The following is a 14644-nucleotide window of genomic DNA, read 5'->3' as shown; positions in this document are numbered from 1 at the left end:
ATAAGAACTAGGGACCATCAAATGAAATGAATGGGCAGCAGGTTTAAAACAAATAAAAGGAAGTTCTTCTTCACACAGTGCACAACCTGTGGAACTCCTTGCCTGAGGAGGTTGTGAAGGCTAGGACTATAAGGGGGCTTAAAAGAGAACTGGATAAATTCATGGAGATGAAGTCCATTAATGGCTATTAGCCAGGATGGGTAAGGAAGGGTGTCCCTAGATTCTGTTTGTCAGAGGGTGGGGATGGATGGCAGGAGAGAGATCACTTAAGTTCTTATTCTCACTGCGAGGCTGCGTGCTGACGTTGCACCGTCACCGCCCTCCTGGATGGAACCCGGAAGTGGGCTGAGCTAGTGGCACCCGGCAGGGGCAGCGTAGCCCGGCTCTGGTGGGCAGATGGATGGGAGCCCGTCTCCTCCTGCGCGGCGGTAGGGGTGCCCCGGCAGGGGAGAGGCGCGGGCGGCGGGGGTGTCCGGGCGCGCACGGCTGGAATGGTGCTGGCGGCAGCGTGCGGTGCCTGCGTTCTGAGGAGGAAGCCTGCGCGGAGCCGCGATGGAGATGCTGCTGCCGCCGGTGTGAGTGCGGGCGGGCGGGCAAGAGAGGGGGGCCTCGGGGATGCCCTGGGCGCGCCCTGCTGATGACGTGGGGAATCCCCGGCGATATCTCCTCCATGGCCTCCGGGCTGGGGAGCGGCCCCTTTCCCCCCTTCCTGGTCTCCGGTAGCCCCTGCCTGGAGGGAGGTGGCAGCTGTGGCTCGGGGTCTCCCTCCTGGTGCCCAGGTACCGCGGTGCCTTGAGTGCCCATTTCTCGGGCTCGTCCCCCTTCTTCCTCCCGCTCCCTCGCTTGTGCCAGCGCGATCCTGGCAGGGGAGCCCTGGACGCCGCTGCCAGGGACCCGGCAGAATGCGCGTCTCCCACCTGCCGGCTGGCTCTGGATCCCTCCCGTCTGCCCTGGTGGCGTTAGGACACGTTAAAGCCTGGCACAGTTACAGCCCTGTTGGGTCGTGTGAATGCTGCTATCCCATTCCTCGCCTGGGTTAGCGGGATTGGTCTCAAAAGAGAAGAACCCAACAGGTAAAACGTAGCAGTGGGCAAGGTGTCGGTAGGATTTTAATAATACTTATTGTTTTGCACTAGTACTGTAAGATCTTCAGGGGGCAGACTGTCTCGTTGTACCTTGTACAGCGCCAAGCATGGCAGTGTTTCATAAATAACTCTTAAGGGCTGTCATAAGCAGAGACCGGTGAATGAGGGAGATTGCGGAAAGTGAGTAAGATTAAAAATGGTCAGTAGAAAACATGATAAAATGCACTCCCATTCCATAAGACCAGGAGAGGAGATGCTAAGGAATGCCCTTAAAATCTGTTCCCAAGGAGGGGACTAGCACCCTCATTAAGGATGCCTTCAAGGGAAATGTGTAACCACCCTGTTAGATTTCCCTCATCTTGACTGAGATTCTCTCATTTTTGCATTACCTATAGACATTTTTATAGCATCTGTTTTATTAAGAATGGTTTTGCAGACAATATGAAACATTTAAAGTATCACTCACGCTCATTTGCTGGCTTTGTGTATGCATACATATGCATGTACACCTGTTAGAGCATGCACTGAGATGTATTACTACATTAAGAGATTTCTAGAGTGTTCAAGGCATGTGGCTATAGTGGCTTTTTTAAAAAGCAGGGTTGCTAAGCAATAAGTAGTTACATAAACCACTGATGCAGGTATGTATATTTTCTGCTTCTCAGTATTTTACAACACGTTACCAATTCCGTAGTTCCAAACCTCCTCAGATGTGAAGCACAAGTGTTCCAGTGATTGAGCAATAGTATTATGTATAAGTGTGTAACTCCTTCCTTGCCCATGGTACTTGCAAACCCCTTTTCCTCCTTGGTGCAGTAATTTTACTTTTGTAACAAACAACAATATATTTTCTTTGTATTAAGGTAAGCAACATATTACCTCCTTTGTACCCAGGATTTGGAGTGTATTACCTCACTTATTTTTCTCTCTAATACCCAGGGTTTGGCAGTTACTAAGCATTTGACCAAAAATTTGGTACAGACACCTTCTCCCTACACTGTTATGCATAAATGGAAAAATATACCACCTGCTGTTCTTTATCTCTTATGGTAAAATTGTGCTTTCCCAAGCTGTCTTCCAAAAAGAGGCCTGTCTGCAACAAATCTTGCAGCCTTTGCTGCTTGTAGGAGCCTGGATTTTGGAGGAGTTAGCAGAAGATTGAGGACAGAAGGAATTAATCATGATGGGGTGGTGTGTATGGGATAATGGAAGTGAATATGCTTATGAAAACTTTATTCAGTGTACATGGCAGCACTTTCTGCTCTTCCAAGATCTGACAGGTGAAGACTTTGACATATGAAGTTAGAAATGACAACTGGGTCCCATCTGTTGTTTTCTGGTATTCAATAAATGTGTTGCATGCCCATATACAAATCTAGACTTCCATTTTTTATACCAATTCAGGATTGAATGTAAGAGATCCTGCATTATATCTTTTCTCCCTACATTATCATGTGTGTTGTAATCTGACATGCAAGTGAGGCTATATATTGCCCCTGAATGTTTAAACTTTACCTACTTCTCAGGAGCACCAAAGTGTAGCTATTGTAGTCCTGGAATTTCAGGAGGAGCAAGGATCATCAAACAGGGAGGGTTGCATGAATAGAATAGGCAGAGAAAAGGTAGTATGAGTCTGATCATTCCTCTGATTCAGCCAACCACATTGTTTTCACCCTATTTAGTTAACCATGATAATCAGGACAACTGGAAGATCTTTTATAGCATCAGTGTATCGAAGATTCAAACCACATGCCTCCACCAGGCTTAGGTTAAGATTCACTCCGGCTGTCTACATTGTGGTCTAATGTACGTGCATCATACCCTCCTCATTACAGAATAGTCTCAGATGCCACCGATATGGGACCACTAGAAAACTAAAATAGAGTTGCTGTCACAAACAACTGTAGCTCAGCTGGAGATACCACTAAACAAATCCAAAGTAATTTAAAGTATGTAAAGCAGCCCCCAAAATAGGATGCATATTAAGGAGGGCTTTTTAATTCATTGTGGTCTTTATAACATAATAGCCAACTCATGACATTGCTGTTTTGTAACCTAGAATCTGACCGTTACATCACTTCCTTACGAATTTATGGTTCATATGTAATCAACCCCTCCACCTTAGCCAGTGTGTCTGGAAACCCTCAAAGACAGCATTTGGAATCATCTTAAAGTTTTTAGCGTGTGGTGTATTGTGTTGGAGTGTGAGAAGTTATGGTAGAAGAGGTATTGCTGACTTGGATGTGTGTTGTAAGCAAGCAGAGAAGTAAAAGGGTAAATGTTTACTTCACCGTTAATTATCTTATGGTGCAATATATATTGCATAATACCTGTAGCTTCAGTATATCATTTTGATTGCTTGCTTTTATTTCTGAATTATGATCCTTATATACAACATATAAATTGGAAAATTAAAGTTTACTCTAAAAGAAATGCACTACAGATGATGTATTTAGGTGTTTTGTAGTGTAGTGATAGATGTAAAGAAGAAATATTTCCTAATGTTGGTTTTTTTGAACATTGATGCAAATTTTTTCTACTAATTACCCCCGGAACCACTTTTTGAATTGTAACTGTTCGTTTAGGACACTTCCCAAAAGTTAGCTGTAAAACAAACTTTTAAATTCTAGAATGTAGCAAGTGTTAAAGTTGCTAGGGGTTTGAAGTAGAAAACTCTATTTTTCTGCTGACCTCTTTCTATCAATGATTCTCTCTTCCTTTGGGGCAGGGTGGATTTGATTTAAATAAAATTGATTTAAATCACTAATCAGGAAGACTCGATTTAATCATGGTTTTCTACATAAAAGTGCATTCTTGTTGGTTGTGTTAACCTTAATACATACTCGAAACAACTCAGAGATAGATGTAGATTTCATTTTTAGAAGGTACACACTATACATTTTTAAACAGTGACTTATTTTGAAAACTTTTCAGTTTAGTTTTACAACTATATCAGAAAATGAATGATTGTTTGGTTATTTCATTTACCAAAGGCAATTGAAGGAGATATTTATGAAGTCATTGGGAGGTGAACTATCTCCAATTCAATGTGTTAATCATAAATATTTGGAGGGTTTTCTTGCCATGCTATATTAGGAGGAGAACATCACCAGAAAGACATTTAAATTGTTTTAGTTAAATAAAACAACAGTGTTAAGTATTCTGGATTTTTTTCTTCAACAGCAAACATATAACATTTTAACAAAACAAGCATATGTCCCTCACTTCTCACATTTATCTCCAGACTTCTTCTCCTTGTCCAGATGGATTTCGCCCCTAACAATGTTCTGTTTATTGAACTTTTTGAAACTTTGCACTTTTAGAGAGAGGTAAGGGATTGACTCTGTGTACACAAATTTGCAGAGGGACAATAGAGTTGAGGTCTGTTATTTCTCACCTCTATATATTATTATTTATTTAAAAACATTTTTGCTGTTAACAAGCATGTTACTTCTGGAGACACAAATCCACAGTTTGAAAACTGCAAAATTAAGCATCTCGGATGGTATCTTCTAGACTGAGCACTGAGTCCCATTGGGTAGATAGAAAGACTAACCTGAATAATATATACAGAAGCCTGTGGAACCCCATAAGATTGGGGTCCCTAATCCATGAACTATTGGAACTCATTTACAAAACTTTTCTTAAATGTTACATGAATATATTGTCTCATACTATAGAATTAGAATTTATAATCCCTATTCCATGATGAGATATCTTTGAGCTATAATGTATCTTAATTAAAACTATCTTTAGGTAGGTTTTTTCCTCAAAAAGCATTTTAAATAAAAAAATGCGATTTTTTTTTCTTTTCTTTTTTTTTTCTTTTAAATCATTGATTTTTATCCACCCTGCTTTGTGGATCAGTGCTTTTTGTCTTTCTTGCAGTTTGGTCCAAAATGTTATGTTACTAGACCCAAAATCCTGAATGGTATAATAAAGGTTGCTTTGCTTTCCTATTTGTGGGAATACAGCACATCTAGAATTACAGGTTTAAATCTTAAATTCATGTATGTGCTATCTTTTTTTTTTTTTTTTTAAAAGCTGCTTCAGACATGCTCAGAAAAATACTCTAGCGCAATGGGTCCCAAACTTTAACAACCTGTGAGCCCTTTTCACTAAAATGTCAAGTCTCACGAACCCCCTCTTAAAAATGAATATTTCCAGGGATTTTCTCCTTTACCTGAGTATAAATTATAAAAGCAGTGATCTTGGAAATATAACATTTGTTTTTGGCATTCTTATTACACACTATTTATTATTAATTATTTATCATTACAGTATTTTTATTACATTATGAAAATGCCAACATTCTTCCAAGATCTCACTTTCGTAGCTTGTATCACTTTGAATAAGCCTGTTATAAGACAAGGCTCCTATGTTTCATCAAGGTGTATCAGATGTGAAACAGCATGAAGGTATTTAAGAAGCCAACTCAAAGAGCATTCAGGTCGTGAGCAGTTCAGGCAAACAACGCACGTTACAACAAAGCTTAAACTTGTTCTTCATAATAATTTTAAAAACAATACTAGTTGCCTATTTAATTTTAAAAACAGCAAAAAATGTCCACCTCCCTTTCCATTTCTTATAAAGAGTCTTGAAGTTTAAATCTCCTCAGTGTGATAGATATGCTTGCTTTGATCTGCTTAGCTCTTGGAAGTCCAGGGGCTCCAGGCTGCTGGTCCCGTGCTGCCCGGGGCCCCTAGGGACAGCTCTGTCCGCCATTAGGGAATTTTTTCCTGAGAACGCCTTGTAACATTTCAGGAACCCCAGTTTGGGAACCACTGCTCTAGCAGTGGAAAAAACAGATCAGAGCTCTAGGTCCCTAAATCTTACGTTGAATTTGACCCTCCTAATTTGGTAAAATAAACCTTAAACATAACAAACTATAAGCAGTGATTTAATCTTCAGTGTAAGATATTGTAAACTTTTAAAGTATTTGTGTCAGAGTGAATTGCCTCCGACAAGTGATTTGAATGGCAAATACTCATGCTTGATTGTTGGGAAATTTTGAGGTTAGGGAATAAAGTTGTGTAGTGCAGATGAACATATGAGAGCTAGTAAATATTGTATAACAGAGTGAAATGGTATTTTGTCTCCTTTGTGGGAATAGCAGCACAGCCCTTAGACATTATAGGCAATAGCATAGCTTGAAAATCTACTTGCCAAGTCATTACTGGCTAGCTTAGCTGAGCAAAGGAGCTGGTATAAACAATGTTTGTAGAATTTAAACATTCTTTTAAAAAGTTAAGTTTTTTACTTTATGGTTGTGAGATCACTTGCCAAATCTAAACAGAAGTGATGCTGTTCTTCAGACAGCTTTGCTGTCTCTACTGCTACTCTGAGACTTTTCAAGCAGCAGTAACACATTAAAAAAAAGTCTGGTCAGTTTCACTCCTTGTCTTCAGAAGTCTCCTGGATAGCCCTGTAATTGCCCATAGTCATGTCAGTTTCATGTTGCTGATGTGGAAAACTGAACAGTAGCAGATATTGGAGTTTTCAAAGGGGGAGGATGACCTGGAAGCTGTGGGAGATGTTGTGTTGCAGCAGCCTAGGGCTGGGGGAAAGGGAGTGAACTCTGATTCTCTTCCAACAGACAGGTAAGGGTATGGGAGATTAAACATTTATCAGTACTGGGATTACGTCTGAGATCTTTTCCACTCAGTTTATCTAGAACACCTTGTCCAGTTCTGGGAGAATACTTCATCTAATTCTCAGTTTGACTCCAGATTTTGTTACTCAGATTCTTTTTTTTTTTTTTTTTTTTTTGGGGGGGTGTGTGTCACAAAGCGAATCTACCCTGAGTTGATCAGGCTCAAGTATAGGTGGATATAGGAAATCCCACACATCCAAAGTTACATAGAAAGCCTCTTTCTTTATATGTATTTACATATTACATTGCATCACATGTTTTTCGATTGGCTTGGTTACTTTGCAGGAACCAATCCCTGTGCAGCATGCTCTGTCCATGCATTGCCCATGCTCAACCTCATCTCTTCATTTCTAACTTATTTTACCCATTGTTAGTAAATGGTGCTCTGTGTGTTCTGCCTCTTACCTTAGCTGGCACAGACATTGTCTTTTTAGCCTACTGACCTATTTACTTATCTTATTTAGCACAAAAGTTCTGTTTTCAGCCTAATCTGTTTACCTCCTTAATTCTATCCAAGAAATGAGGTCTCCCTCATTTGTTAATCACTCATGTCAGGCCAGGCCTCAGCTATGATCAGGGAACAACTAATCATAGGTTTAGATGAAAGATGCTCTACCTTGCCTTGACTGGACTCAGGGACAGCACCTACGCAAAAATTCCATTACCCATTCCTTTCCCAGAAGCTGAGGATTGGTAGGGGGGAGGATGGGCTCCTCAGTAGTGACTTTGCTCATGGAGCTTACTGGGCTAACATTCTTCTTTATCATCAACCTGGCTATTGGATGTATTCCTCTGACTAGTATTATTAGGTGCATGGTATATTTTCCAAAACACGTACTGGGTATTGGTAATGTGGAATTTGAAATCATTCTGAGTACAAAGTGAGTTTGGCAAAAAGAATTGGGACCATGATTTTCAAGTAGACTGAAATGTTAACTAAACTTGTTTGTCTTGTTTGTTTACAGATGTACAAAACTTTGCCATCAGAAGCCTGTGGATCTGAAAGATGATAATACTGAAAAACACTGCCCTGTTACAGTGAATCCTTGGCATATGAAGAAAGCTTTCAAAGTTATGAATGAATTAAGAAGGTATGTATTGTGTTCATTTTATGCACATGTATGGGGGACAAACAATTTCAATTGTTCACAAGTGTATTTTTTTTTTTTTTTTTAAGTTTCTGCTGTAAATAGGATGTGTAATACCATGAACGTAGCTTTCCAGGTAAACCAATAAGATGAATGATAAAATTAAAAAGTGGTAACTTATTGATAGTCCTAAAGTAATCTGATGGAATCTGTACTATATATTCATATTACTCTTAACAAGCTAGTCAGAGCTATTGCTTATGTGTTGGCTTGGCAGAATTCAATGTTTATTTTTTTTATAATTTCAACAAAAATAAACCACTGATATCTAAGCATTTTTCTATTTTTCTGGATATACATTTTCAAAGTTGCACAACATTATGGATTTTAAGCATTTTTTATTTTTGTATATTTAAATTTTCACAGTTGCATGAAATTATGGGGGTGTCAGACAATAATTATTTAATGACAGTAGATATTGAGATTCAAAAGTTAGTTTATAATAATTAAAAGAAATTGTTAACATCACATCAAAATATACAAAGTAAATAAATTTGAATTTGATTTAAAGATATCTAGTAGTATTTTTCTTACTTGAAATTTACAGATAGGCAAAGTATCAGAGGGGTAGCCGTGTTAGTCTGAATCTGTAAAAAGCAACAGAGGGTCCTGTGGCACCTTTGAGACTAACAGAAGTATTGGGAGCATAGGCTTTCGTGGGTAAGAACCTCACTTCTTCAGATGCAAGTAATGGAAATCTCCAGAGGCAGGTATAAATCAGTACGGAGATAACGAGGTTAGTTCAGTCAGGGAGGGTGAGGTGCTCTGCTAGCAGTTGAGGTGTGAACACCAAGGGAGGAGAAACTGCTTCTGTAGTTGGATAGCCATTCACAGTCTTTGTTTAATCCTGATCTGATGGTGTCAAATTTGCAAATGAACTGGAGCTCAGCAGTTTCTCTTTGGAGTCTGGTCCTGAAGTTTTTTTGCTGTAAGATGGCTACCTTTACATCTGCTATTGTGTGGCCAGGGAGGTTGAAGTGTTCTCCTACAGGTTTTTGTATATTGCCATTCCTGATATCTGACTTGTGTCCATTTATCCTCTTGTGTAGTGACTGTCCAGTTTGGCCAATGTACATAGCAGAGGGGCATTGCTGGCATATGATGGCATATATAACATTGGTGGACGTGCAAGTGAATGAGCCGGAGATGTTGTAGCTGATCTGGTTAGGTCCTGTGATGGTGTTGCTGGTGTAGATATGTTGGCATCGAGGTTTGTTGCACGGGTTGGTTCCTGAGTTAGAGTTGTGATGGGTGCGGTGTGTGGTTGCTAGTGAGAATATGCTTAAGGTTGGCAGGTTGTCTGTGGGCGAGGACTGGCCTGCCTCCCAAGGTCTGTGAAAGTGAGGGATCATTGTCCAGGATGGGTTGTAGATCACTGATGATGCGTTGGAGAGGTTTAAGCTGAGGACTGTAGGTGATGGCCAGTGGAGTTCTGTTGGTTTCTCTTCTGAGCCTGTCTTATAGCAGGAGGCTTCTGGGTACACGTCTAGCTCTGTTGATTTGTTTCTTTATTTCCTTGTGTGGGTATCGTAGTTTTGAGAATGCTTGGTGAAGATCTTGTAGGTGTTGGTCTCTGTCTGAGGGGTTGGAACAGATGCGATTGTACCTCAGGGCTTGGCTGTAGACGATGGATCGTGTGGTGTGACCGGGGTGGAAGCTGGAGGCATGAAGGTAGGCGTAGTGGTCGGTGGGTTTTCGGTATAGGGTGGTGTTAATGTGGCCATCACTTATTTGTACGGTGGTGTCTAGGAAGTAGATTGGTCCAGGCTGAGGTTGATGGTGGGGTGGAAGCTGTTGAAATCATGGTGGAATTCTTCCAGGGTTTCCTTCCCATGGGTCCAGATGATGAAGATGTCATCAATATAGCGTAGGTAGAGAAGGGGCATGAGTGGACGAGAGCTGAGGAAGCGTTGTTACAGGTCAGCCATAAAAATGTTGGCATATTGTGGGGCCATGCAGGTGCCCATAGCGGTGCCACTGGTCTGGAGGTATATATTGTCACCAAATTTGAAATAATTGTGCGTGAGGATAAAGTCACAGAGCTCAGCAATAAGTTGTGCTGTGTCATCATCAGGGATACTGTTCCTGACAGCTTGTATTCCATCTGTGTGGGCGATGTTTGTGTGGAGAGCCTCTACATCCAGGGTGGTTAGGATGGTGTTTTCTGGGAGGTCACCAATGCATTGTAGTTTTCTCAGGAAATCTGTGGTGTCACGGAGATAGCTGGGAGTGCTGTTGGCGTAGGGTCTGAGTAGGGAGTCCACATATCCAGACAGTCCTTCAGTGAGAGTGCCAATGCCCGAGATGATGGGGCGTCCAGGATTTCCAGGTTTGTGGATCTTGGGTAGTAGATAGAATAACCCCAGTCGGGGCTCTAAGGGTATGTTGATTTGTTCCTGTGTTAGTGTAGGGAGTGTCCTGAGTAGATGGTGCAGTTTCTTAGTGTATTCCTCAGTGGGATCTGAGGAAAGTGGCCTGTAGAATTTGGTATTGGAGAGTTGTCTGGCAGCCTCCTTCTGGTAGTCAGACCTGTTCATGATGACAACAGCACCTCCTTTATCAGCCTCTTTGATGATAATGTCAGGGTGGTTTCTGAGGCTGTGGATGGCATTGCGTTCTGCACGACTTAGGTTATTAGGCAAGCGATGTTGTTTTTCCACAATTTCTGCCTGTGCACGTCGGCGGAAGCATTCTATGTATAGGTCCAGACTGTCATTTCGACCCTCAGGAGGAGTCCATGTGGAGTTCCTTTTCCTGTGTTGTTGGTGGGAGGGTATCTGTGTATCAGTGCACTGTTCACTGTTATCTTGAAAGTATTCTTTGAGTCGGAGGCGGCGAAAGTAGGCTTCCAGATCACCACAGAACTGTGTCATGTTCGTGGGGGTGCTGGGGCAAAAGGAGAGTCCCCGAGATAGGGCAGACTCTTCTGCTGGGTTGGGTGTGTAGCTGGATAAATTGACGATATTGCTGGGTGAGTTAGGGGTACCCCTGTTGTGGCCCCATGTGGCAGGTAGGATTTTAGACAGCTTACGGTCCTTTTTCCTTTGTAGAGAGGTGAAGTGTGTAATGTAGATCTCCTGTCTTATTTTAGTAAAGTCCATTCGAGTGGAGGGTTGGTTATTTATGAAAGTCTCCAGGTTGGAGAGCTCTTTCTTGATGTTTTCCTGTTTGCTGTATAGGATGCTGATCAGGTGGCTCCTCAGTTTCTTTGATAATGTATGGCATAATCTCTCACTGTGGTCTGTGCAGTATGTAGATAGCAATGGATTTTTCACCTTCAGTCCATTTGGTATGATGTCCATCCGTTTCCATTTGGAAAGGAAGATATCTGTCTGTATTTGTGCAAGTTTCTTCATGAGGAAGTTTCTTATGGCTGACCTGGAACAACGCTTCCTCAGCTCTCGTCCACTCATGCCCCTTCTCTACCTATGCTATATTGATGACATCTTCATCATCTGGACCCATGGGAAGGAGACCCTGGAAGAATTCCACCATGATTTCAACAGCTTCCACCCCACCATCAACCTCAGCCTGAACCAATCTACACGGGAGGTCCACTTCCTAGACACCACCGTACAAATAAGCGATGGCGACATTAACACCACCCTATACCGAAAACCCACCGACCGCTATGCCTACCTTCATGCCTCCAGCTTCCACCCCGGTCACACCACATGATCCATCGTCTACAGCCAAGCGCTGAGGTACAATCGCATCTGTTCCAACCCCTCAGACAGAGACCAACACCTACAAGATCTTCACCAAGCATTCTCAAAACTACGATACCCACACAAGGAAATAAAGAAACAAATCAACAGAACCAGACGTGTACCCAGAAGCCTCCTGCTACAAGACAGGCCCAGAAGAGAAACCAACAGAACTCCATTGGCCATCACCTACAGTCCTCAGCTTAAACCTCTCCAACGCATCATCAGTGATCTACAACCCATCCTGGACAATGATCCCTCACTTTCACAGACCTTGGGAGGCGGGCCAGTCCTTGCCCACAGACAACCTGCCAACCTTAAGCATATTCTCACTAGCAACCACGCACCGCACCATCACAACTCTAACTCAGGAACCAACCCATGCAACAAACCTCGGTGCCAACTCTGCCCACATATCTACACCAGCAACACCATCACAGGATCTAACCAGATCAGCTACAACATCTCCGGCTCATTCACCTGCACGTCCACCAATGTTATATATGCCATCATATGCCAGCAATGCCCCGCTGCTATGTACACTGGCCAAACTGGACAGTCACTACGCAAGAGGATAAATGGACACAAGTCAGATATCAGGAATGGCAATATACAAAAACCTGTAGGAGAACACTTCAACCTCCCTGGCCACACAATAGCAGATGTAAAGGTAGCCATCTTACAGCAAAAAAACTTCAGGACCAGACTCCAAAGAGAAACTGCTGAGCTCCAGTTCATTTGCAAATTTGACACCATCAGATAAGGATTAAACAAAGACTGTGAATGGCTATCCAACTACAGAAGCAGTTTCTCCTCCCTTGGTGTTCACACCTCAACTGCTAGCAGAGCACTTCACCCTCCCTGATTGAACTAACCTCGTTATCTCCATACTGATTTATACCTGCCTCTGGAGATTTCCATTACTTGCATCTGAAGAAGTGAGGTTCTTACCCAAGAAAGCTTATGCTCCCAATACTTCTGTTAGTCTCAAAGGTGCCACAGGACCCTCTGTTGCTTTTTGTAAATTTCAGTTATTATTGATGGAGATATTCATTTGTTGATTTGGGTGTGTACAGTGAAATCGATGCTTACCAACATTTACTGATTAAAAAATCTAATCCTTCCAAGCCTGCTTATGGGGTATGAAAAGTATTTGAAGAATTATGTTTGTGTTTCAGTGACACTGTCTGTTGCATAGTATATTTCAAATAAGTTCAGTTAAGATGTCACTTTTCACATAGGCCTCTTATGCACTAGGAAAAGCTCTTTGTTAAGTTTCCCATCATTGCAACACTGGAATCCCTGTGTTGATACTGTTCTTAGTATCATGTCAATTAGACTATTTAGTAAGAGAATTAGGTGATGTGGTACTCAAAACTGTTTATAGCTGGTCTTACAACAGGTTCAGCTGAATAAGTGTTGACAATGATGCAAAATTTTTGCAGAATTTCCCTAGTGTAGACAAAGCCTGAGGCTAGGTCTACACTACCTGCCTGAATCGGCGGGTAGAAATCGATCTCTCGGTGATCAAATTATTGCGTCTCGTCGGGATGTGACAATCGATCCCCAAATCGACGCTCTTACTCCACCAGCGGAGGTGGGAGTAAGCGCCGTTGACGGGGAGCCGCGGAGGTCAATTTTGCCGCTGTCCTCACAGTGGAGTAAGTCGGTTCCGATAGGTCGAATTTGTGTATATTAAATCGCCCCTTCCCCCCCCCCCCCCCCCAACCTGTAGTGAAAACCTGCCCTGAGATTTTAAACTTCATATACCCTACCTTTTCCCCCTACCTTACCTAAAAATATTAACCTCTTTTGGCATAAAACAACAATCTGTATCTCTCAGTAAAGTTGCCTCTATATTTGCTCTTCACTTGTTGCATGTGGCTATGTCTTCTTGCTGCTACCGACACTGTGGCCATACTTATTTATTGAACTTTGACAGCTTGTGCTACTCTGGACAAACATGGAGATTGCAATCTACATCACGCTGACTGTTTAGTTAAAGACATTATACATAGCCTGAGAGTAAGCTATGCCCTTTTAAGTGTTCCTGCCCATCCTTACACTGCTGACCAAATTGAATGGTTGTCATGCTACACCCTACCACATTTCTTGCTTCTCCAAGGATTATGGTAACCAGATTCACAACGTCAAGGAATGTGGCAGAGCTGCAGGGTCAAGTGAGTGATTTTTTGGAGATGAGGGAGAGTGTAGAATTAGAGGTCATGTCTAAGAATGAATCGTAGGTTTTATCGTGCCCAGAAGTAACAAACCCGATTTCAGTTTTGCTGTTGCATTGCAGACAAAGTGAGGTGACTTCCCAGCAGAGTTCATTGTTGAAGGCCCTGGATTATTATTTTAAAAATATACTTCAATTTCCAGGACTTATTAAAGTTAGGATTGCTGTTGAGAGAGTACAAGCAGTTTTTGTTTTGTATTTATAAACAATTGAGAGGCTTAAATGGGAATGGTGCCAAGCAAACCTCAACTATAGTTGCATTTAGTAGCATAGCTGCCACAAATGTTTACTGATGATACTGAAAGGTGGCTTCAGTTTGAGTAAAATTTAGTCAAAACATTAGGACCTTGTCAAGTCACATGATATTTGTATTTGCATTTCTTTTGGATTTGAAATAATAAACTGAATTACTTTTAAGGTTGACTTCAGAGCAATGGGCTTAATTAGATTTATTTGACTGTTTCCTCTAGACTGTAATAGAAAGTACACTTCTACCTCGATATAACGCTGTCCTTGGGAGCCAAAAAATCTTACCGCGTTATAGGTTAAACTGTGTTATATTGAACTTGCTTTGATCCACTGGAGTGCGCATCCCAGCTCCCCCAGAGCACTGCTTTACCGCGTTATATCCAAATTCGTGTTATATCGGGTCGCGTTATATCGAGGTAGTGGTGCATTAAAAACTCAGTATTAATGCACCTTAGTTTGATTATGTTGCATAATGCATTTCCTTCGGTTTTAAATTTGTTGCTTTTTAACTTAAGATCTGTTTTCATATTATGGGAACTATTTAATAGGTATTTGATCCTCTT

The 14644-nt window shown here is 41.7% G+C and overlaps 1 protein-coding gene across 3 annotated transcripts in view; it reads left to right on the top strand.

The window, feature by feature from the left end:
• The first annotated feature begins 372 nt into the window (after positions 1-372).
• Positions 373-14644, top strand: part of KLHL2 (kelch like family member 2) — a 122525-nt gene continuing 108253 nt past the window's right edge. For 2 of the 3 annotated variants that reach the window (XM_054029952.1, XM_054029951.1), the window contains exons 1-2: positions 373-575; positions 7704-7829. In XM_054029952.1, the coding sequence (XP_053885927.1) occupies positions 553-575; positions 7704-7829 (149 nt within the window). In that variant the 5' untranslated portion in view covers positions 373-552. Of the gene's footprint in view, positions 576-7703; positions 7830-14644 lie in introns of those variants that run through there. The other variant, XM_054029954.1, reaches the window with a different exon arrangement.

The sequence above is a fragment of the Malaclemys terrapin genome, chromosome 5 (genome assembly GCF_027887155.1).
Source record: "Malaclemys terrapin pileata isolate rMalTer1 chromosome 5, rMalTer1.hap1, whole genome shotgun sequence".
NCBI lineage: Eukaryota > Metazoa > Chordata > Testudines > Emydidae > Malaclemys > Malaclemys terrapin.
This window is presented reverse-complemented; position numbering and strand designations above follow the sequence as displayed.